General features: G+C 34.8%; 1 protein-coding gene across 4 annotated transcripts in view; it reads right to left on the bottom strand.

Moving 5' to 3' along the window:
- Window positions 1-25,816, bottom strand: part of LOC117327684 (adhesion G-protein coupled receptor G2-like) — a 62,141-nt gene that overhangs the window by 5,915 nt on the left and 30,410 nt on the right. For all 4 annotated transcript variants that reach the window (XM_033884789.1, XM_033884787.1, XM_033884788.1 and 1 more), the window contains exons 9-24: window positions 20,541-20,724; window positions 19,605-19,711; window positions 19,022-19,092; window positions 17,458-17,609; window positions 15,619-15,751; window positions 14,092-14,285; window positions 13,225-13,456; window positions 12,247-12,415; window positions 9,041-9,187; window positions 8,297-8,461; window positions 7,540-7,689; window positions 4,087-4,214; window positions 3,603-3,726; window positions 3,003-3,147; window positions 2,573-2,648; window positions 1,893-2,287 (exon numbers count right to left, since the gene is read on the bottom strand). In XM_033884789.1, coding sequence (XP_033740680.1) covers window positions 1,893-2,287; window positions 2,573-2,648; window positions 3,003-3,147; window positions 3,603-3,726; window positions 4,087-4,214; window positions 7,540-7,689; window positions 8,297-8,461; window positions 9,041-9,187; window positions 12,247-12,415; window positions 13,225-13,456; window positions 14,092-14,285; window positions 15,619-15,751; window positions 17,458-17,609; window positions 19,022-19,092; window positions 19,605-19,711; window positions 20,541-20,724 — 2,572 coding nt within the window. The remainder of the gene's footprint in view (window positions 1-1,892; window positions 2,288-2,572; window positions 2,649-3,002; window positions 3,148-3,602; window positions 3,727-4,086; window positions 4,215-7,539; window positions 7,690-8,296; window positions 8,462-9,040; window positions 9,188-12,246; window positions 12,416-13,224; window positions 13,457-14,091; window positions 14,286-15,618; window positions 15,752-17,457; window positions 17,610-19,021; window positions 19,093-19,604; window positions 19,712-20,540; window positions 20,725-25,816) is intronic.

Genomic DNA, 25,816 nt, shown 5'->3' with positions numbered 1-25,816 from the left:
GTTAGATTGCTGTTCCTATTACAATCAATATAATCAAAAACAAGTTATAACGAAGGTGTAAATATAACAAGTGCCCTGTTCTGTAGGGAGTCGTGTTAGATTGCTGTTCCTATTACAATCAATATAATCAAAAACAAGTTATAACGAAGGTGTAAATATAACAAGTGCCCTGTTCTGTAGGGAGTCGTGTTAGATTGCTGTTCCTATTACAATCAATATAATCAAAAACAAGTTATAACGAAGGTGTAAATATAACAAGTGTCCTGTTCTGTAGGGAGTCGTGTTAGATTGCTGTTCCTATTACAATCAATATAATCAAAAACAAGTTATAACGAAGGTGTAAATATAACAAGTGCCCTGTTCTGTAGGGAGTCGTGTTAGATTGCTGTTCCTATTACAATCAATATAATCAAAAACAAGTTATAACGAAGGTGTAAATATAACAAGTGCCCTGTTCTGTAGGGAGTCGTGTTAGATTGCTGTTCCTATTACAATCAATATAATCAAAAACAAGTTATAACGAAGGTGTAAATATAACAAGTGCCCTGTTCTGTAGGGAGTCGTGTTAGATTGCTGTTCCTATTACAATCAATATAATCAAAAACAAGTTATAACGAAGGTGTAAATATAACAAGTGCCCTGTTCTGTAGGGAGTCGTGTTAGATTGCTGTTCCTATTACAATCAATATAATCAAAACAAGTTATAACGAAGGTGTAAATATAACAAGTGTCCTGTTCTGTAGGGAGTCGTGTTAGATTGCTGTTCCTATTACAATCAATATAATCAAAAACAAGTTATAACGAAGGTGTAAATATAACAAGTGCCCTGTTCTGTAGGGAGTCGTGTTAGATTGCTGTTCCTATTACAATCAATATAATCAAAAACAAGTTATAACGAAGGTGTAAATATAACAAGTGCCCTGTTCTGTAGGGAGTCGTGTTAGATTGCTGTTCCTATTACAATCAATATAATCAAAAACAAGTTATAACGAAGGTGTAAATATAACAAGTGCCCTGTTCTGTAGGGAGTCGTGTTAGATTGCTGTTCCTATTACAATCAATATAATCAAAAACAAGTTATAACGAAGGTGTAAATATAACAAGTGCCCTGTTCTGTAGGGAGTCGTGTTAGATTGCTGTTCCTATTACAATCAATATAATCAAAAACAAGTTATATCTCCTCTTCTCTCCAAAGCATGTTTATATACGAGTTCTAGCTGGTAAATATGTATTTATCAAGACTTTGATACAAATTGGTAGGTTATGTTAAGTGTATTGTTTGTAGTGTTTAGAATAATTCTCCTGTCTAGTTTACATCCGATGGAATTAATTTGTAGTTACAAGACCGAAAGCAAATATCATCATTTTGAGTGGATTAGAAACTCATGGTAAGACACGTATTAGTGCACTACCCTTCGAAAGATGCCCTTTTATCTAGAAAACATTCCTAATTAAACAATTCGTAAATAACGTTAATTTATTAACAAGTTCACATTTAGAAATGTATAACCGACGGAGAAGTAAAAATAGTGTTTTTGATGCCATATAAGGATATTTTAATATATAGGACATTCTACTCCCGGGAGATACATATGTACATTGATACTTCACTACTCTGATACTGGACACGGTTGAACGATATATACCTTTACTACTCTGATACTGGACACGTTTGAATGATATATACCTTTACTAGTCTATTACTGGACAAGGAGGAATGATATATACCTTTACTAGTCTAATACTGCACACGGTTGAATGATATATACCTTTGCTAGTCTAATACTGGACACGGTTAAATGAGATTCAACTTTACAAGTTTTAAACTGGACACGGTTGAATTATATACACCTTTACTAGTGTAATACTGGACACGGTTGAATGATATATACCTTTACTAGTCTGTGTACTGCCTTTCTCGTCTGTGACGTCACAACAGGTTCTCGCCCAGTTTTTCCTCGCCTCTTTGTGTAGGAAACAGTAAAATATGAAAACGAAAAGTCCTTGAAGTGAGTTAAGAATTGTGAACAGATATTGGACAATTATTCCACCGGTGCCTCTGACAGCAAATATTGCAAACAACCACGTGAGGCCAAGGAGGATGACGACGCCTACCGCTCCCCGGAGTCGGGACACAGTGCTGGACTTGTCTGATTTAGTTATCTTTCTGGACGACATCCCGAACAGTTGTCGTGTGACCATCACAAATGCGATAGTGTTTAGAATCAGAACCAGCAGAACAGGGGCCAGAAATGCACCATAGAACGGTATTGCATCAAGCCAGCATCTAGCAAAATAAAAGAGAAAAAAAACATTTTACGAAGACAACTTCAGAGCAATAAGTAGTGAAAATATCAAAAATCTGACCTTTTTACATCTTAACAAAAATGTCAAGAAAATTTATATCCATCTGTATGTTTGTTCCTGTAAAATGTAAGTAGCATCGTAATACCATCAGAATACAATAACGAAAATATGTCTCGATTTTAGACCACTGCTAATATGTAACGTCATAGATCCTTACTGACATTGTAGTGAGATCAGTATCTGGAACTATTAAGTATTAACTTACATGTCGCCTGGCTGCTTTCCATAGTTATCCGTCTTGTTAATTCCCAAAGTCACGGCCACAACTACTAGCGGTAAACCTGCCAAAGACATACAACTGTAGTGGGGATTGTGATTTATATCACATAAAATAGTATGGATTTTACTTAAGTATATATTTGTGAAAAAGCAGTGATTTGAACTTAAATTGAGCAATACATAGGCACTTGTTGTATAATGAAATAACATTAGATAGGTTTTAGCATAAGTTAGTTGATGTACTATGGGATATTTCCTTTATAGATAAAATAATTTTATTATACTTTTTTTAATTATCAAAAACAAGACTGGCAATGTTACTCACAAGTACGATATACCATATGGCCAATACTCCGTCACCAACTCGCTAGAAACATTGTGAATTGTCGTATTAAAATACCAAAAGTTGTACTTACCCCATCCAACCAGACAGCACTTGAGAAGGAACCGTCGGATGTAGGTGTTGAATATCTTGACCAGTGCCAGGTACATGTAGAAAGCCTCCACGGCCATCCACGTCATAGCGGACAACAGGAAGTAGTGGAGCAGTACCGCAACTACCTTATTACCATAGCAACCGAAACAGATATAGATTAGGTTCACGAAACGTCATAGCCAACATCAGGAAGTAGTGGAGTCGTAATGCCACAACCTTATTACCATAGCAACCGAAACAGATATAGAATAGGTTCACATACCGTCATAGCCGACATTAGAAAGTGGAGTCGTAATGCCACAATCGTATTACCATAGCAACCATAGCAACCGAAACAGATATAGATAAGATTAACCTAACATCTTATGTCATTAATTCCACAACGTCACATTACACACGAAAAAGATGGACCGTCGGAACGTACAAAAGCAGCCAGATACAACAGCATGTTTATTAATGGTCCATTGGAATCTTTACTGATTAATTAATTAAACTACTATGCTTAATTAAAGATGGCTGACAATTGTTATGACATTAAAGTTTTCTATGTTCATACTAAATTATAAAATAGTGGTCATACCTTACATCCAATAGCGTTATCTAGAGTGTATTGTTGCTGACCAACAATAAAGATAGCATTAACCGCAATTAACGCTATACACAGGTTAATAAGGATCTTTGACGGGTTACTGGTTCGTAGTTTCCTGTGGGAGAAAAACATGATGTGAATTTAGTTTTCCTTTAAGACATCACGAGTAACTTCCCTTTGCGAGGGTTAAAACTGAAATTGTTCCGAATACGCAAGAGTTATATTGTATCACGCTACATATAAAAAAATACCCAAATATAGCTTTACTTTTAAACGCGTTTATATCTTAATTAAAGAATCAAGAATCAATTCATATTCAAATTCAAACGGTAATCACTGTAAACCATATCCGTTGAGTGATGATATCGACACATAAGTAGTCTCCCTTTATTCACCAGAGAACTATTTCACGGGAAAAAAACACCTATTACATTTGGATAAGCAATCATATCTCTTCTTTTTATTGGTTACTTACTTAAATGCACAATATGTAATGAGTGTCAACAAAAGGCCGAAGATGGAAATACCACACCCGATATAGGAGATCAGAGACATGGCCAGTTTGTTCTCCTCGCTGAGGTCCCCTCCTGTACCGTATATATCCTACAAAACATAGCCTCTGTTTAGAAATATTGAATGATCTGACAAAAAATTGTTTAGCTAGATGTCATATTAATAAACAAAATACAACGATTTCTGAGATGTTCAGTAACGTAGATATCCTACAAAACACAAACATTACTTAGATGTCCAGTACCGTAGATATTCTACAAAACACAAACATTACTAAGATGTTCAGTAACGTAGATATCCTACAAAACACAAACATTACTTAGATGTCCAGTACCGTAGATATTCTACAAAACACAATAATTACTTGAATGTTCAGTACCGTAGATATCCTACAAAACACAAACATTACTTAGATGTCCAGTACCGTAGATATCCTACAAAACACAAACATTACTTAGATGTCCAGTACCGTAGATATCCTACAAAACACAAACATTACTAAGATGTCCAGTACCGTAGATATCCTACAAAACACAAACATTACTTAAATGTCCAGTACCGTAGATATCCTACAAAACACAAACATTACTAAGATGTCCAGTACCGTAGATATCCTACAAAGCACAAACATTACTTTGATGTCCAGTACCGCAGATATCCTACAAAACACAAACATTACTTAGATGTCCAGTACCGTAGATATCCTACAAAACACAAACATTACTTAAATGTCCAGTACCGTAGATATCCTACAAAACACAAACATTACTAAGATGTCCAGTACCGCAGATATCTCACAGAACACAAACATTACTTAGATGTCCAGTAGCGTAGATATCTCACAGAACACGACTATTACTTAGTTAGATGTGCATTACCGACTGCTATATATAACAGTTTAGCGTTAAGCAAGATATGTTAATATATGTTACCATGGAAGCCTACAATGACATAAACATTGTAAAAGATATCAGTTTATTTTTATATTACAGTTGATAGCCTATAGAACATTTTTGGATAAGATGTCATATTACATTTTACCGTAGATATCATACAAGGCACGATCATTGTAAAATAAGTTGTGACAGCATATCAACGATGATACAATGATGATAGTACACACTGTACATGTATAATTGGTGACCACTCAATATGATAAATGAATAGAGAACACGACACCACATTTACACCCGATGACAATGACATGCTATCCACTTGTCGGGTTTTAACCCATGATCGACATTAAACAGCAAGACATCTCCCAGCTTAAGTAGATACACGTACAATACCAAAATACATGACAACCAACTCGACAACTGGTACATCCATACATCTAACAACATACAGTGGCTGTCTTTTTGACTGAAGTCAATATACACTAGATCAAGTTGCAATGAAAAGATGAAAGAAACGATTAATGAAAAAATATCGAATTATGACCTTAAAAATGATATGTTAAATTCTTTATAGGAGCAGCGCAAATATTAAATTGAATTGACGGTTATATCGAGGTTTATCGTAACCTGCTTGTCCTGTTTTATAATTATCTCAAATAGAGACACGGTTTAGAATATACATATGTTTTTAATACTTTTTTGAAATGCAATATTGACAATTATGAAATTTATTGAATTTTTTTTGAATTATGGGTCGTTTGTACCTCCCAATCCAGAGTTTGGCATTCTTTTGACCTGTTTCGAGTTTTGTTTTGGTCACCTCCTATAATCAACATTTTATAACTCGATATCAGAACCCTAGTGTTCGAACATGAACTAAATGTAATTTGGTGTGCATGACATATTTCTAATGTAATCATATGAAATTTAATCTTGACCACTAACCATCAAAATCTAATCATATGTAGACCTCAATATCAGAATGAAGGGACTGTATCTACTTTGGATTTCATGATATACCTTTAATCTACTGTGTACTATAGGCTAATGTACGTATACATGTACGCACGCGCCAACGCCCGCGAAGAGGAAATATAACAATTGTTATACAATGTATACGTTTGGGATATCTTTAGGGACATACCAACACTGTTTCTATAGAAACTGTAACACCAAATAATGTCTGGGTCTGTATAACCTTTTATGTTCTCATAAACGTTTGCCATAAAGAAAATGGCAATCATGTTCGTAAATAAAAATAACGTGTCATATTACAACAAAGCGAGACAGAGTGGTGGGCCATAAATCTGTTTGGTGTGTTCGCCTACTAATATCTCCAACGTGACAGCTACGCAATTACTGAAAAAATACAATTATTAATAGTTTCGTGAAGGTTGATATCTTTACGCAAATTCTGATATTACATACTAGAGGCTCACAAAACAAGAGAGAATACCGATTTAATAACGAAATCATAATTCTAACTCAAAACTGATAAATCGAGGGTTAATCCGAACAACTAAGTTTTGCATGGAGAAAATGTAAAATCATTATGATTTTGACAATTTTGTTTATGAAGTAATAATTACAAGTGTTTTGTTTCCACCAGGTTGGCCAAAATATTAAGTGAAAAATCTGCTGACAACCTTTACAATTTAACGTTCTCTAAACTTCAACACATTCCCGCTGTCAAAGTGTAATATAGTGTTCGAATAGATAAGGCAGTTCCCAGCATCTTGTCTTGTTGTGTATTTCCAAGCAAATTATTTACAAGAATAAATTCAGCAAAAATAATACAAGCTTTCCTCTTTGCAATAGGAACTAGAATAGCATAAGTTTAAGCAGGGCTACGCTCTTTGTAAACATTAATACACGGACAAAACATTAGATGGATTCCATTAATAAAATATTTAAAGAAGTAAGGTATACTGTTTTTGCCCAGTCTAGTTCTTTATGGAATTCATTTCTCTGATTCAAATGTTCATGGTCTCTCTTGGAAATATTCCATTTTCTTTGCAATTATGAAGCAATATGTGTTTCACGATTGTTGATATAGTTGTTCTTCTGTCATTGCTCTAGTTATCATTTTGACAATGTGACACTAGTCTAGTAAATGGATTTAAATTGGTTTAAAGACAACAACAAAAAACGTGTTGTCGATGAAACAGAGGACGGTTACCCGTCCGGACCAGCTGGTCGTTTTATCTTTGTCAACGTACGCCGTAAAAAACGGACCGGTCTGAATTGTCGTTGTTGTGTCCTTGGACAAGACGCTTTACCCGAATTGCTCTGGATAGGCCTGATGTTTGTTGTTTAGTGAGGTAGTCACCTACAACTACAAGGAGACCTCGCCTCAAAATGACACTGGTTGTTCACGTGCGTTAAACACAGCAAACAAACAAACCGTGTCAATCTACCATCTGTTCATGTCGTATCCTTGTTTTGTCGATTTTGAGTTAGCCTTACAGCCTAGTTAATAGTTCGGAGTCATATTTATCAAAGGCTGCTAATAGCATTACCATTAATAGAGCGAAGTTGGTGAGGTGGTCACAAGCACAGGTTGTGTGGGAGTTCGACACTGTTTCGTAAACGTAGCATCCCTGGTTGGCCCATTTTGATGTGGTCTGCAAACTTTCATCCCAGAAAACGCATTCAGGATTCTTTGAATTCTGTGAGTAAACAATAGCATTTACTTACAACATTTTAATGGAGATGCAAGAGGAAGAAGAAAAAGAAACGTTTTTGTGGCACGAATAGTTTAGTAATCATTCACATCTTCATCCAATACATCAACGTGTATAATAATTGTGACCTGCGTTCACGTCTCAGCTGTAGACATACCTACGTCAAATACAGGAGTGTAAACACATGCTTAAAGAATAGCAAATTACATACAGTTAGAATGACATATCGAATAAAACGTATATTTATTTATAATTCAACTTATTGCTAGTGTCTTATTATTTCTTTACCAACTGGATAGTATAAAGTAACAAGGTGGACTATATACTACTCACTATGTGGATTAAAAGGACACACATCAATATCAAAATGGACAGATGTTTGGGCTTTGAAAGGATATATTTATGAATCTAAATAGTCAGTTCAAAGGTTATCTAAATGCTTGCTTTGTATGACGGTACTGCGTCGAGTGAAGGGAATTATAATGACATTGGTTGCCCCATGGATGTAAGTTCTTCTTTCTAGAATTAATTAAGGATGTCTGGTGGAATGTGATTATACATTAATTCAAGAATATGCTTTAATCATGCTTACCTTTTCATTATGGACAAAACGTTGTAGGACAGGAGTTTGTAGACCATTGACATCAACGTTAGGTATGGATGCAGCCATTATCACACTATTAGGGCCCCTTATGAAATTCGAATCATCTCCAACCTGCACACTGTCAGACGCTGGTGGTAGCTGGCCGGTGATTGCCTGTTGAGAAACCCACACCTTTAATATTCGAAGGTCGTACATAATGAATCGCAAAGTCATTTCTATACACTTAGAAGAGGTAGTGACTAAACATATTAACATATTTATTTAGAATGTAATTTATTTTCATAGTAAATGCGTATTAAACAAGATCACATTTGGATCAGTTGTTTTGCCCGTAAATATCTATAATTGGCTTATATACGTAATTGATAAGTGTAGGTAAATTATGTATTGCTGGTCACAACTCTCCTTTTCACACTTTAATTAATTTTCGGATCCGTTACATCTTGTCACAGATGAGGATTTTTATTAATGGCGAAATCAGGCAATAATCGATATGCAATTACGTTGATAATACATTTTCATGTTGTATTTCATTGTCTGTAGGTGTGAAGTAGTCGAAGTTCCTTGTTTTGAGAATATCCTTAATGTTTTGTACGTAACGTTAGTTCAATTGACATGTACATGTATGTAACACTCTCCTGTACACATCTATAATGTTTCATGCTATATATCTTTTATACATATAGGCCTTCAGGATTTTTGGTTGATAAAGAACTAGAACATGGTACCTACTGTGAATAATTTCTCCTCCGCAAATGCTGCAAATGTAATTTTAGATATGGCCGCCCGTTGACTTGGGGTTAATGACTGTGGGAGATCGGCTGGCAGAACCATGAAGGATTGTTCGCTATTGTTGTATGCTCCCTCTAACACCTGTACCTGTAACAATACAAACAGTAATACCTGTACCTGTAACAATACAAACAGTAACACCTGTACCTGTAACAATACAAACAGTAACACCTGTACCTGTAACAATACAAACAGTAATACCTGTAACAATACAAACAGTAACACCTGTACCTGTAGCAATACAAACAGTAACACCTGTAACGATACAAACAGTAACACCTGTAACGATACAAACAGTAACACCTGTAACGATACAAACAGTAATACCTGTAACGATACAAACAGTAACACCTGTAACAATACAAACAGTAACACCTGTAACAATACAAACAGTAACACCTGTAACGATACAAACAGTAACACCTGTAACAATACAAACAGTAACACCTGTAACAATACAAACAGTAACACCTGTAACAATACAAACAGTAACACCTGTAACAATACAAACAGTAACACCTGTACCTGTAACAATACAAACAGTAACACCTGTAACAATACAAACAGTAACACCTGTAACAATACAAACAGTAACACCTGTAACAATACAAACAGTAACACCTGTAACGATACAAACAGTAACACCTGTAACAATACAAACAGTAACACCTGTAACGATACAAACAGTAACACCTGTAACGATACAAACAGTAACACCTGTAACGATACAAACAGTAACACCTGTAACAATACAAACAGTAACACCTGTAACGATACAAACAGTAACACCTGTAACGATACAAACAGTAACACCTGTACCTGTAACAATACAAACAGTAATACCTGTACCTGTAACAATACAAACAGTAACACCTGTACCTGTAACAATACAAACAGTAACACCTGTAACAATACAAACAGTAACACCTGTAACGATACAAACAGTAACACCTGTATTTGTAACAAATAGAACAAAAATGATATCCGTCATCCTATATCGTTGGTATAACGTAGTTAGGATTAATTTGAAGTGTTATATTTCTTAATCTGATCGTATTTTAACCTACGCCAAATCGATATAAAATTAATACCAATACGATACATACATATACAAACAGTTCCTAACAGCAGTCAGGTGTAATTTGAAATAAGATCACCCGACAATGTCAGTAGTTATGACACCACTTTGACAGGTACAGACAATTTTTGACGTTTCCAGTCACGATTTTGCTGTCAAACTAGTGTCGCTAGATCTATATATCTATATAAATTGTTTGGTAACATTAGTAAAGGTCTGCTGTGGCAAGCCATTAAAATGTTTTCAGTTCATAGTGTTTAGTGAAACAGTTGCATATATCTGATCGAGGGTCAAATCAACTGCAGTTTCCTTTCAAATAATAAAAAAAAAAACACGTAGAAAGTAGACATTATAACAACCAACAACACTTGGATGTTACAAACAAGAGCAAACTACAAATATAGCTCCAGACAGGGACAAAATAATAACACAATGAGACTTCTGAGTATATCACAGGGTCAACACAATTGGACTTTTCAGTATACCACAGAGTCAACACAATAAGACATTTCAGTATACGTCAGGGTCAACACAATAAGACTTTTCAGTATATCACAGGGTCAACACAATTGGACTTTTCAGTATATCACAGGGTCAACACAATAAGACTTTTCAGTATACCACAGGGTCAACACAATTGGACTTTTCAGTATACCACAGGGTCAACACAATTGGACTTTTCAGTATATCACAGGGTCAACACAATAAGACTTTTCAGTATACCACAGGGTCAACACAATAAGACTTTCAGTATATCACAGGCACAAAACAATTGGACTTTTCAGTATATCACAGGGTCAACACAATTGGACTTTTCAGTATACCACAGGGTCAACACAATAAGACTTTTCAGTATACCACAGAGTCAACACAATAAGACTTTTCAGTATACCACAGGGTCAACACAATAAGACTTTTCAGTATATCACAGGGTCAACACAATTGGACTTTTCAGTATACCACAGGGTCAACACAATAAGACTTTTCAGTATACCACAGGGTCAACACAATTGGACTTTTCAGTAGATCACAGGGTCAACACAATAAGACTTTTCAGTATACCACAGAGTCAATACAATAAGACATTTCAGTATACGTCAGGGTCAACACAATAAGACTTTTCAGTATACCACAGGGTCAACACAATAAGACTTTTCAGTATATCACAGGCACAACACAATTGGACTTTTCAGTATATCACAGGGTCAACACAATTGGACTTTTCAGTATACCACATGGTCAACACAATAAGACTTTTCAGTATACCACAGGGTCAACACAATAAGACTTTTCAGTATAACACAGGGTCAACACAATTGGACTTTTGAGTATATCACAGGGTCAACACAATTGGACTTTTGAGTATATCACAGGGTCAACACAATAAGACTTTTCAGTATACGTCAGGGTCAACATACAATATACAATGAGATCATATGAAATCGAGATGAACCATTCATTTTATGCGACACTCTAATAAATTGCAAGATTTAATGTATTGTGACGAAACTGCATCTGAGGTATACTTCATGTATCGATAAGCGAATTTTATTAAGCATATGAAAAAATGTCATTGCTGCAATTAAATATACACCAATATTATGTATTGCTACATGTATGCATATGTATGGAAGAAATAAAAAATTTCCCAAAAAAAAACAACAAAAAAAACCATACAATATACTACAGTTAACACACACATTTACAAGTCTTGCATTTCGGTCAACACAAAGGCACAACACACCGCGTCGTCAATAAAACGAAAGGTGTGGAATTAAAACAATATCGGCGAGTAATCTCAATTTTATGATTGTAAACCGGAAATGAAATTGTTAAAGCAATATTTTAATGTAGGCGTACAGGGAACATATTAAAATGATAGGTTGCTTTATATAGTATCACGATAAATCTACTTTGCCGTTGAACATATTTGCTTACTTTGAATCCAAAATCATTTTACCATCACAACCCTCATAAGAAACGTCACTCTTCTAATTACCTAAGTTTTTTACTCGTTGCACATTACAATTTATTATTTTCGTATATATATCACCATCGTCATACTTACTGAAGTTGGAGAAAACTTTTCACCTGGTTGGCTGTTCGATCGAATAGTATAGCCATTGAAATTGGAGGACGTGATTCCTTTTCTAGAAAACAGTGCCAGGTTCGGATTAACAGCACTAAAACTGTTAGCTTCCGCTTTATCCACAAGTTGTTGTACCGTCTGTAGGAATCTAAATAAACAAATTATTGTTGTCATAGTTTCAGTATACCACAGGGTCAACACAATAAGACTTTTGAGTATACCACATGGTCAAAACAACAGGACTTTTCAGTATACCACAGGGTTAACACAATAAGACTTTTGAGTATACCACAGGGTTAACACAATTGGACTTTTCAGTATACCACAGGGTCAATACAATAAGACTTTTCAGTATACCACAGAGTCAACACAATAAGACTTTTGAGTATACCACAGGGTCAACACAATAAGACTTTTCAGTATACCACAGAGTCAGCACAATAAGACTTTTCAGTATACCACAGGGTCAACACAATAAGACTTTTCAGTATACCACAGGGTCAACACAATAAGACTTTTCAGTATACCACAGAGTCAGCACAATAAGACTTTTCAGTATACTAAATAAACAAATTATTGTTGCCATAGAACAAAGGCAAGGTAAATAAACAACACTATACATATATCTTATAAATACTGAATAAAGATACTAAAATATGTTTATTTCGACACAAGCATGTTACGATTAATGTGTCATAGCATGCGTTCTATACGTAGTACTATTTTGTAGTTCAGGTTTCACATGCCAAAAAGTTAATTGTTTTGCTGTGATATGATAAGTGTGCTCGTAAGTAGGCAGTGCCTATTTAACACTATCGTCACGAAGTTTCGATAGTTATAGAATTATATGTATCAAAGAAAATGTTTCGTCAATATTAGTTTTCGTTGTCTTTCAAATATATATTGCACGTGCTATATTTATCCTGAATCTTCCCTCAAAGTCATTACAGCGCTTACCTAGTGGGGCTGTTCGAATCCTTCTCTGCAATCGACAACTGTGTTTGTGGTGTGTCCAGGAAGTTGCTCATTGTCTTGGCTATGTCTGTCTCTCGTTGTATGGAGAAGTGGGTACTGTCCAGGTTGATTAGTTCCTCTATCTTATCGACCGTTAACTTAACATCTGTACTGGTATAGGTTTCGGATGACTCCGATATTTCCACAAGTTGCTCGGCTTGGGCATTAGCATTGTCTAAGATAAAATATGAGTTAAGATTGTCACATGTGGATTTAAATTATGTACTTGTTTGACGAAACCAATCGGGTTTCATTTAAACAATGTGTTGAAATATCCCAGGCAAAGGATTAGGAGAAAATTCAATTAAGCATTGGTCTTGTTTGATGAAATGTATATTCTTCCTCCAGTAATTACGAAATTCAACAGCTATACAGTTAAAGACATTTGATATTAGTTCATTGTAATCTTTGTTCGCGTAGGTACCGTGTAATAAAAGAATAGAAAGGAAACAATTCCGATAAGACGTTCATTGTATTTAATGAAAACATTGTTCTTATTAGATTAATTAGGGAATTCAAAAGCAATCTAGGTTGTTCCTTAATAACTTATGCACTCGTGATCAATTTTGGGTAGATATGGTGTGGTTCCAATAATTCTTTTTACATTTCAACCGAATTGGTTTTAAGGTGTAAATCAGGTATATCCTTACTCAAGTCACCTATAATGACTCATTTAACCTTGTCAATACAGCCTCATGGATCATTAATCGAAAACTGGATATGGTATAGAAACTACGATATCACATCGTACCGAACCAAAAAGGAATCGAAATCTTAACTGTATAGACAACTAGCAAATCATATATCTACCGTCTGTGGCAGTTTGTCGGGAGAGTGTTATCAAACTGGCTGTAATGTTGACTGGAGGAACTGTTGTCGTTGTTGTCGTCGCCAGCGTCGTCGTTGTCGTTGTTGTTATTGTCGTTGTTTGTGGGGCCGTATAGTCGAGACAATCCCCAACACTCATGGCTGACCACTCTGCGGCGTTGTTAGTTCCCATGAGGCTTTCGAAAATTGAATAAGAATTTACATTGTCATCAATATGGACATATTTTAAGTGAATACAAACAACAGAAGAAACTTAACACGTATAAGGTAAACCATAATGGATGGCAATATCCTTACATAATGAAAAACAAAAATTTAATCCTGCTCAATAAATTAGGAAAATTTTGTACACGTTTCGTATTATTTTGATACATGTCGAAACAAAATCGACTTCAAAAAACCAATGATACATAGGAAATAGGCAAGAGAATAGATAACGCAGTAAAAAAATGAATCCATGAATTTGTTACACATCTAAATGATTTCCGGGAATTGGTGACGTAATCGAAACGTACAGGACACTGAACTGATAACACCCAGCTGTATCAAGCATGATCGTCAGATATATTGTCACGATTTGATATATTTTTTTTTGCAAAATGAACGATTCTATTGCATGCCAATGTATTTAGAAAATATTGCATTTGCTACGTAATATAAGTGAGAGCTACGTCCTATAAGTGAGAGCTACGAACTGTACGTACTACAAGTAAGAGCTACGTACTGCGAGAGGTACGTACTAAAAGTGAGAACTACAACTTCACATATTTTAATTAAGAGCTCCATACTATACATACTATAAGTGAAAGCTAAGTACTATTAGTGAGAGTTACGTACTATAAGTGAGAGCTACGGACAATAAGTGACAGCTATACTAATAGTGAGGTCTAAGTACTATAAGTGAGAGTTACGTACTATAAGTGAGACGTACTATAAGTGAGAGCTATGGACTATAAGTGAGAACTACGGACTATAAGTGAGAGCTATGGGCTATAAGTGAGAGCTATGGACTATAAGTGAGAGCTACGGACTATAAGTGAGAGCTATGGACTATAAGTGAGAGCTACGGACTATAAGTGAGAGCTATGGACTATAAGTGAGAGCTACGGACTATAAGTGAGAGCTACGGACTAATATTGAGGGATAATTACTATAAGTGAGAGTTACGTATTATAAATGAGACGTACTATAAGTGAGAGCTATGAACTATAAGTGAGAGCTACGAACTATTAGTGAGAGAAACGTACTCTAAGTGAGAGCTACGTACTATAAGTGAGAGCTAAGTACTGTAAGCGAGAGCTACGTACTATAAGTGAGAGCTAAGTACTGTAAGCGAGAACTACGTACAATAAGAAAGAACTAGGTACTACATGCGAGGGCTTTCCAGGAAAACGTAATATTTTAGAGACACAAATAAAATACGTTATAGCTGTAATGAGATAATGATTTAACGGTAAAATTCACAAATATTCATATCAATACTTCTACCACCTGTCTGGTTCCCCTTACCATTCTCTAGTCGCATATTTGACATTGTTCCCCGCGTAACTTGGACAGACGACTCTCTCCATCTCACCTATGTCTGCCACAGGCCATGAAAATGTCCCCTTAGGGCTAGCAACCTGTTCGGCAGGACATAGCGCTGAAACCGAAACAAAGACATTTAAATTTCGTATACATGTATATATCACCAAAATTTCATTATTTTACTGTGAACCACGAGTAAACAATATCAATCTATGTATTCCATCTTACATGTAGAATACATATGATATTGAAAAGGAAATCATCACATTTGCTATCTATTAATTCACAGACCAGAAATAGAAAATGTTTCTGCATTGAAATTGCGTAGAAATCAGTTGCAATCTCTAGTATTGACAAAAAGACAGCGTAATTCGGTTGTGTTGTGCAGCGCCATTTCACCGTTTTCTGCTGTAAGTCGGTATGTTTTGCTGTGATCAGAAGTGATGCTAGTCTTTTTTCTGTCTACACCAGTGATGGTAAAAGCGGTCATATAACCTTTCTATAAAATTGACACTTTCTGATATTTCATTACTTCAAATGAGTGTAAAGCACCCCGGAAATGATGATATGTACACATATATATAACGTTGCAGATATGTACAAGATAATCCTTATGAAGTGTTATGATTACCATTTCTGTTATACAACATCATATAGATCTAAAGTCATTGCCATATACTAGTATTTATTTTACATCTATTACATTATTTTGAAATCCTCTCGAAACTAAAACAAAGCCGACATTTACCACTTAGTATGCTTTACTATTGAAGGGATATCCCATAAAAGTTAGGTTTTCTTTTTAATTTTTTCTCTTTTTTTTTTTGTGTGTGTAAAATTTGCAGAAAATCATTCTAATGAAAATCATACGCCTGAGTATCCTATATAAACAATCGTTTATTTAATCTGTAGAAATTCTGCAAAGATCTAGATACATTTTTAGACTGATATAAAAATGTTCGCGCGGCCCTTATTGTACCACAATAAGGCTTACGTCTCACTAGAGTAGTAGCCGAACTGTGTGAAACATTTGTGTACAATTGAAAATCGATAGATATTGAGTGTACCGAAGTAATGAATTGTTATATCCGTAGAAAGTATAACGGTGTACACACTTGTTCGTTAACAAACTACGCACATAAAATCTATGATTCGGTAAGCTGTCATCTCACTATATATTAAACAGGGATTTCCCAACAATATCGCAACCCATCTTGACAATAGTCATAAAACCCATAAGAATGAATTCTTAAAATGTGCAGAACAGGCAGAAATTTTCACATTTATGCGGAATACCCCATAAGATAAAAAACTGAAAATTGATAAAAAAAAAAAATCAAATGATTTACATACATGTATGTATGTGCCAAGGGAGTTCCTACCGAACTGTTCTATGTTCTAACAAAGCTTATAACGAAATGTGTACTCGTATTTGTATTGAAATCATTAAAAGTCAAATAATTTTAGGGAATTGGATATATTTAAATGAGATAGTTCCTGATTAATTCGCTGAAAAAAATAAAATGAGGAAAAGAAAATTTCTAAAAGGGAAACATTAACAAAAATCGTGTAATTTGGTAATTTGACAAATTTTATACGTTTTGCAATAAATACATTCAACTTAAGAAATTACAATAACATGTTTACTTTATATTAAAGGGCTTTTTTGGTTTCAATGAAAAGCAGTAAAATTTTAATATAGCTACAGGAAGCCTGTGAACTACCCTTTAAGATGACTAGCTATTGATCAGTTTCATGATGACTCTTGTGTGCTGAAACGTTGTTTTGTCCTGCTCTTCTTTGGGCGTGTTCTACACTTACTTGGGTTTTCGAGTCCCCAGCTATGGACTACTTGGTCATACAGCTTCTTTGTTGTATGCAGTTCATTATATATAAAGACATATATGGACTTTTCATGTGCTTCGTATAGTGTTGTGCATTCGATGCTTGCAGATACAGTCAATTCTCCAGCCCTGTAGAAAAATTGAAATAATATCAGTATAATTTTGCAAAATATGCATATTATTGTTTAATACTCGGGGGGTGGGGGGGGGGGGGGGGAGACTCGGGGGGATAATTTAACAAGCAACTGAACAGAAGATGACATCATGTCTATAAACTTCAACTCCCAACTATCAATTCATGCCACACGCACCCAAGTTAGACAACTATTGGGCTTCTATTTCATCTATTCAAAGCTCACATAACAACAGTTTTACTGACATATAATGGTATTTGTATCCATTTTCAATATTTTCTAAACAATATTGACTAACTTGTAGGGCTTGATTTATTTTCACAGGATACGGAGAGCCATGCTGGCCATGGAATCGGAATTGATTAGAATAATAATGTCAATGCCATTTCTGTGAGCTGTGTTACAACTTAATGATTAATAAAACTCGATAGGAAACAAGAAAAATATCACTGATTAAATAATTTACCTACGTAAAAAGGGCACACATCAACCAACTAAACGATACGACAATGTATTAAATTTCTAAACGCTTTATTACTAATATGTGTTCCTCATGTTAGATCAGATAATGATACATGTATATGTTACCTACCCTAAGGTTAGATAATGATATATGTTACCTACCCTGAGGTTAGATAATGATATATGTTACCTACCCTAAGGTTAGAGTATGATATAGGTTACCTACCCTAAGGTCAGATAATGATATATGTTACCTACCCTAAGGTGAGATAATGATATATGTTACCTACCCTAAGGTTAGATAATGATATATGTTACCTACCCTAAGGTTAGATAATGATGTATGTTACCTACCCTAAGGTTAGATAATGATGTATGTTACCTAACCTAAGGTTAGATAATGATCTATGTTACCTACCCTAAGGTTAGAGTATGATATAGGTTACCTACCCTAAGGTAAGATAATGATATATGTTACCTACCCTAAGGTTAGATAATGATATATGTTACCTACCCTGAGGTTAGATCAGAGTACGATATATGTTACCTACCCTAAGGTAAGATAATGATATATGTTACCTACCCTAAGGTGAGATAATGATATATGTTACCTACCCTAAGGTTAGATAATGATATATGTTACCTACCCTAAGGTAAGATAATGATATATGTTACCTACCCTAAGGTGAGATAATGATATATGTTACCTACCCTAAGGTTAGATAATGATGTATGTTACCTACCCTAAGGTTAGATAATGATATATGTTACCTACCCTAAGGTTAGATAATGATATATGTTACCTACCCTAAGGTTAGATAATGATATATGTTACCTACCCTGAGGTTAGATCAGAGTATGATATATGTTACCTACCCTAAGGTTAGATAATGATATATGTTACCTATCCTAAGGTAAGATCAGAGTATGATATATGTTACCTACCCTAAGCGTGCGATGCTATTCACAATCACGTGATATGTTCCTAATGTATGATTGGTAAGAATATTTGCGATCTGAAAGAAAAGAAACAATCTTATTAATACTTATATCTATAAACAAGAATAGAGGAGACCTACAGTAGCTGTCGCTGGTTGTATGTGTTACTTTTTTTATTTGTATAGTCATGTAATATCTGTCCCAGATTAATCAGAGATGTTTATAACAATTGTCGTGAGTAAACAAATTAAAAAAGAAAATTTGTAATAATATAATTTAAAGTAACCTGATAAAATGGCGATTTAATGACGTCACAATCTTCAATAGACGTAATAACTATGGAACCAACATTGAGGAGTTGAGACTTTTGTAAAACACTTTTTTGCAACATTTGTTCAAAGTTATGACCAGCAAATTGAATTTTCATTTCATTATGCAAGATAATGTATGTAAAACTCGAGAAAACCTAGGAAGGCTGTATATTAGTAATCATATTTCCAAAATACGCATTCCGGAAACAATATACGAATATAAAATGGATATAAAATGCTCAGTATAGAATTATCTATATGATGTTCTACCGACTTACCCCTGTCTGTGTAGATGTGTACAACAGTGACCCCGCCTCTAACAAGTTATCGTCCACCACTCCGTACAGTTGTGCTGACAAGTCAAACATTATTGTTCTCGTCCGCCCTGTGAACATAACACTATAGATATCAGTAAAAATATTAATATTTGAAAAAATGTTTACAATCAAACAAGTTCGTCCATATTTTAAGCCAGAATAATTATTCATGTATCTAATTATTTTTACAAAAAAAAATTTCCCCCCCATCATCATTTGACAGCTGACAGGTTTGGGGGAATACTCTAGAAAGACAGGTAAATTAAGGTTTTCTGTGCATTTTTCATCTCCTCTCACCATTTTCAATTTTTACTGCTGAACGTTTTAAAATTTCTTTTCAAAATTCAGGTTTGTTGTGTGGTTTTACAATAATCATATTTGAAATTCCATCAACCTGACTGACAGTTTCTTCAGAAATTAGATGGCAATGCTTTTTATTATACTCTACCATTACCATAACTTTTAAACAAACGAATAACTTAGTAAGAAAGCAAATTTTCGTAATAACCATAAAGATTATAATTAACATTAATTAAGTTTGATTAAATGATAGATCACCACCAAAATCATCAGGAGTTGTTCTGATAATGTTGGGTTATCTGTTGAGCAGTTCGCTAATTAACCTGAACGCAAACTTTTTAAAAAGTGGTCTAGTATAATGACCTTTTTAACCTAGACAGATGATCACCAATATATACATGTATATACATTTTTTTAATCTGGTTTTAAAATACTATTATGTGAATGTGATATATGTTGGAGTTTAAGGACACCGCGGATCGCTTACTTTATATCCCTTATGAGGAAGGAAGGAAAGTAAAAAAAAAATAATATTCATGTCTAAGATGACAACATGTATCCAATCAGCATCCTATACTCGATCACGTGACTACTTACCTCCGATATCATCGTCATTACAGTTGTGTCCTAGACAACAGAATGTACAATGAACTGCGTTGGTAATTCCGAAGCATTGTGAATTAACATTTCGAGCTTTTTGAACACAATCAAGATAAGTTTCACATCCTTTATTCAGCTCTAGACCAGTCGTTGTGAACGCCAATTGTGTATAGCAAACTGGCTGAAAATACAATTATATTATATTTAAATAATGCAGCAAGTCAATTTTGTAAATATCAGCTGAATAATGTACGGAATGACATATCATCATATACTCGCCTGATGCACAATGTAACACGTTCATTACATTTATAAGAATAATGTTGTGCTTTATGAATGGATAACGCCATCCGATTGTCTTGATTGCAAGAAATGGGACGAAATTAAAGATGTGTATATGTATGTAATGTATTTGAGATATGTTTTTTTAAGTAGGACATTCAGGACAAAAGGGTTAAATGGAATATGTAAACAACGACAGATCAATAAGATACTCATTGCAGTAAATATTACGAACATATCCTTTTTTTCTTAAATAAGCTTTATATAACACACACACACACACAAACACACATGTATATCACCGTTTATCAATTTGGTTTTATGATAATCTTTTCCAATCAAAGGCCATACTAAACAATTCGTCCAAAACCAAGGAACATCCAAAAACTGTTGGTTGAAATTCTTACCTTTGTATGGTTACAGTATAAGGATTCAACCTTCGTTTGTGTGTATGGTTACAGTATAAGGATTCAACCTTCGTTTGTGTGTATGGTTACAGTGTTAGGATTCAACCTTCGTTTGTGTGTATGGTTACAGTATAAGGATTCAACCTTCGTTTGTGTGTATGGTTACAGTGTTAGGATTCAATCCTCGTTTGTGTGTATGGTTACAGTGTTAGGATTCAACCTTCGTTTGTGTGTATGGTTACAGTGTTAGGATTCAACCTTCGTTTGTGTGTATGGTTACAGTGTTAGGATTCAACCTTCGTTTGTGTGTATGGTTACAGTGTTAGGATTCAACCTTCGTTTGTGTGTATGGTTACAGTGTTAGGATTCAACCTTCGTTTGTGTGTATGGTTACAGTGTTAGGATTCAACCTTCGTTTGTGTGTATGGTTACAGTGTTAGGATTCAACCTTCGTTTGTGTGTATGGTTACAGTGTTAGGATTCAATCCTCGTTTGTGTGTATGGTTACAGTGTTAGGATTCAACCTTCGTTTGTGTGTATGGTTACAGTGTTAGGATTCAACCTTAGTTCGTGTGTATGGTTACAGTGTTAGGATTCAACCTTAGTTCGTGTGTATTGTTACAGTGTAAGCATATCGGATAGCGTTGATGACGCTTATCCTTGCTTAACACATGGTCTTTTTCACGCGTCTCCATTTAAATATTTTTCTTGCTTTTTTATTTTACCATGGTTTTGTCGATTTTGAGTTAGAATTGCGATTTTGTTTTGATGTCGGTATTCTCTGTTGTTTGTATTCTGGCCCAAAAAAAGTCTTCTAGAACAGGATTGCCTACCAACCTCTGAAACATGATTACTCGGCATCGTCATGCACAGCAATTGTGTACTTTGATGTGATATAGGATTTCTTTTCCATACTTGATCCCAGATAATGTCATCTGTAACTTGAAGGACTTGCCATCAAGGCCAGCCCTGGTATATTGATACACCGCCTAATGTTTAACAGTAATCAATAATAAGATGAAACATCAAGTTCCATTGTTGTTAACCAGTGACAAACCCAAGTTGAGAAGTTTATGTCGTTAGTTGTTTTCATCACACAAAACAGTAGATGTAAGGGATTAAGACTTTTTCAAAATATTATTTTTGACATACTTTTCCCCATCAGTCCTATGGGGTCAGGGAAACAGGGAATATATTCACACCTGAGGATAATCGCTAATGTTGGCCGTTGTTTTCATCTCTCAAACCAAATCGTTTGACAGTGAGGGGAATATGACTCCCCACCACAAAAGGATGTTCCCAGCCAATTACAATCCATTGATTATTTATTAATTCTTTAAAGAATTCTTAAAATAAGTTAAGGGGTGGACAAAGATCGAATTTCTGTTTACGACAATTGAGTTTATCCTGACCTTTAGAATCAATTGTGCTTATATGTGACACAGATTTATTACAATGGTACCGAGAAGGTTGGCATATATTGATACAAATATCATAAATAATTAATCTACAGGCGGACATAGAGCAGCTATTTAATAGTAGGATGAACATCAATAACGGTAAATTAATGACCTTACTAATTGATTGATATTGAAACCCTTGAGAGAAATAGGATACAACTCCATTCGTACAATAAATGAAGATATTTTCAAATCACTGTGTGTTTTTAGTTGTTACCATATGAATGGATTGTACTGGACTAGTATTAATGACGTTCTCGTATGTCGATTCCGTTCCAAAATCAGCAAGCATTGCATTTAACTCCCAAGTGATGCAGATGAAGCAAACAATGACGAGAGCGTGTTAGTCTGATCATATTGATCATTTTGTATTGTTTCCATTTCGATATTGTCATTGATATCTTTTGTTATAGCGATACATTGATGCCATTGTGCGTATTTGGAACATGACGGTTGGAGATTGGAACAAATGGTGTTCGTAAATGTCTGTAGATCTCTGTAATATTTTCAAAGAATACAAATAATATTTCTACTGTTTTTCTTCTAAAGAACTTTTTATTAAATATAAAACTATCCTTATTCAGTTTCATGTTTGAGTATAATAGTAATGGTCGCCTAGCTATCAGATAACATGTCAAAAACTACTTGTTCTGTCCGACTATTTTCTTTTTCTGTAAAACAATTTTTTGAGATTTACTTCTCCAACCTGTTCACTTAACTGTCTTTAAGTATCAGGTTCCTTGGGAAGTTCACTGATGATGATTCAGTAGGTACCCAGGATTTTCTTCCAATCACAAACTATACAACAGTAATATAAAATAAGTTTAACATATAGGTATATATGACACGTTTCTGAGTAAGTATGACAAGTTGTGTAGAAGTTTTCCTCCCCCTACAGCAGACATGGACTCGCCTGTTGTGGGGTTGTATAATTCTCTTTCATGTTATACAGGCATGTGTATTTGTATATTTGTCGTTTTTATACTTGGGCAATGTGTCTTCACCTACCAAATGACTAGAGACTAGATCCTTTTTATTCTGAGGACGTGGCCACTTCATAAAAGGGTCACTACATCAGGTGCTAAAGCGTAGCCATGCTAAAGCACAACCACTTTATCAAATCTGTCACAAATTTCATGCACTGTTGATGCTGGTGCGGTCTGATGTGTTTAATGTGTTACGGCATGAAAGAGCGGAAAAACAAACAATCAATAAACAATCACGTCTGTGTTATGTAAAGAAACAAGTACATGTTTCACTATGTGTAATTGAACATAATGTACCATATAAAACCTCATTTCAGAATAAAATAAGGAAAACACTCGAGCGTTCAACTTAAACAGTCATCTAAATAAGGAAAACATTCGAGCGTTCAACTTAAACAGTCATCTAAATAAGGAAAACACTCGAGCATTCAACTTAAACAGTCATCTAAATAAGAAAACACTCGAGCGTTGAACTTAAACAGTCATCTAAATAAGGAAAACATTCGAGCATTCAACTTAAACAGTCATCTAAATAAGGAAAACACTCGAGCGTTGAACTTAAACAGTCATCTAAATAAGGAAAACACTCGAACGTTCAACTTAAACAGTCATCTAAATAAGGAAAACACTCGAGCATTCAACTTAAACAGTCGTCTAAATAAGGAAAACACTCGAGCGTTCAACTTAAACAATCATCTAAATAAGGAAAACACTCGAGCGTTCAACTTAAACAGTCATCTAAATAAGGAAAACACTCGAGCGTTCAACTTAAACAGTCATCTAAATAAGGAAAACACTCGAGCATTCAACTTAAACAATCATCTTAATAAGGAATACACTCGAGCGTTCAACTTAAACAGTCATCTAAATAAGGAAAACACTCGAGCGTTGAACTTAAACAGTCATCTAAATAAGGAAAACACTCGAGCGTTCAACTTAAACAGTCATCTATATAAGGAAAACACTCGAGCATTCAATTTAAACATTCATCTAAACTGCACATCGAGCCGTTCATCACTGCGCCATCGAAAGTACATTTAAGCAACGCGGACTTGGTATAATGGTGGTGTATACTGCAGGTATTTCTGCCTGTTAAGTGCCATAGATCGTGATTTTGATACCAGGTTAGGGCACGACTCATAAAAATTTGTCATTTGTATCACTATGTTATAAAGCATACAGGAGTGATTGGATAAATCATATGAAACATCCTATCAGGAACCGTGCATATATAGAAAACAATTAGTTGGGAAACCTTATTTCTTTTTCTTACAACGAAACTTACATCTTAAAAACGCAGAAGATGAAACCCGCGGATATTTTGTGTTATAAAGTATCACCTCGTTTTTGTTTTGCAGGCTACTTATGGCCTTTGTGTTAGGATCTATACTTTGATGTATTCAGTACAAACGACAATTATAACAGGTTTAATTATCTTTATTTAGAGATAAAACAACAAAAGGTCTGTTACAAAATAAAGAACATGTGAACAACAAATTAATGGATCAACAAGTATGTTTGTCAGTGAGATGCAGGTGGATGGAACGTTTATGGTCGCCATCTTGATATCATTTGGAAATATTCTATTTCCTTATGTGAGATGACGTCATACGTGTTTAGCGCTTGGTGACATGTTTGATGTTCTGTTGTCATCTGCCTTAGCTTTGGTTTCACCTAGATTTGTAGAGCGGGTGTCGCCGTGACCTAGATTTGTAGAGCGGGTTTCGCCGTGACCTAGATTTTTAGAGCGGGTGTCGCCGTGACCTAGATTTTTAGAGCGGGTGTCGTCGATGAAGCAGAAGATGTTTACTCATTTGGAGCACAATTCTTGTACTTTCTGCTGCAGTCTCCATACAAAACTATGTTTTCCTTGATAGTTTATCCTCATTTAATCGATTTTGAGTTTGATTTGTGGATCCGTTATTATGTCGATATTCTCTGTTGTTTTTGACGAGATCAAGGATGTTACAAATTGACATTTAATAAACTAACATGAATTGAAAAGTGTTCATTGATAGATTTGTACTGGCAATTGACACTCCGAGTCAGTGGCAGGATTTTTGAAGAGTTATTAGTTTGTTTGAATTGTAATCCAATGACGATTCCTACCTATGGGAGGAGTGTTAAAGTCTTCAAGT

Source organism: Pecten maximus, chromosome 5 (genome assembly GCF_902652985.1).
Source record: "Pecten maximus chromosome 5, xPecMax1.1, whole genome shotgun sequence".
In the NCBI taxonomy this organism is placed as follows: Eukaryota; Metazoa; Mollusca; class Bivalvia; order Pectinida; family Pectinidae; genus Pecten; species Pecten maximus.
The sequence above is the reverse complement of the archived record's forward strand: the minus strand, read 5'-3'. Positions and strand labels throughout refer to the sequence as shown.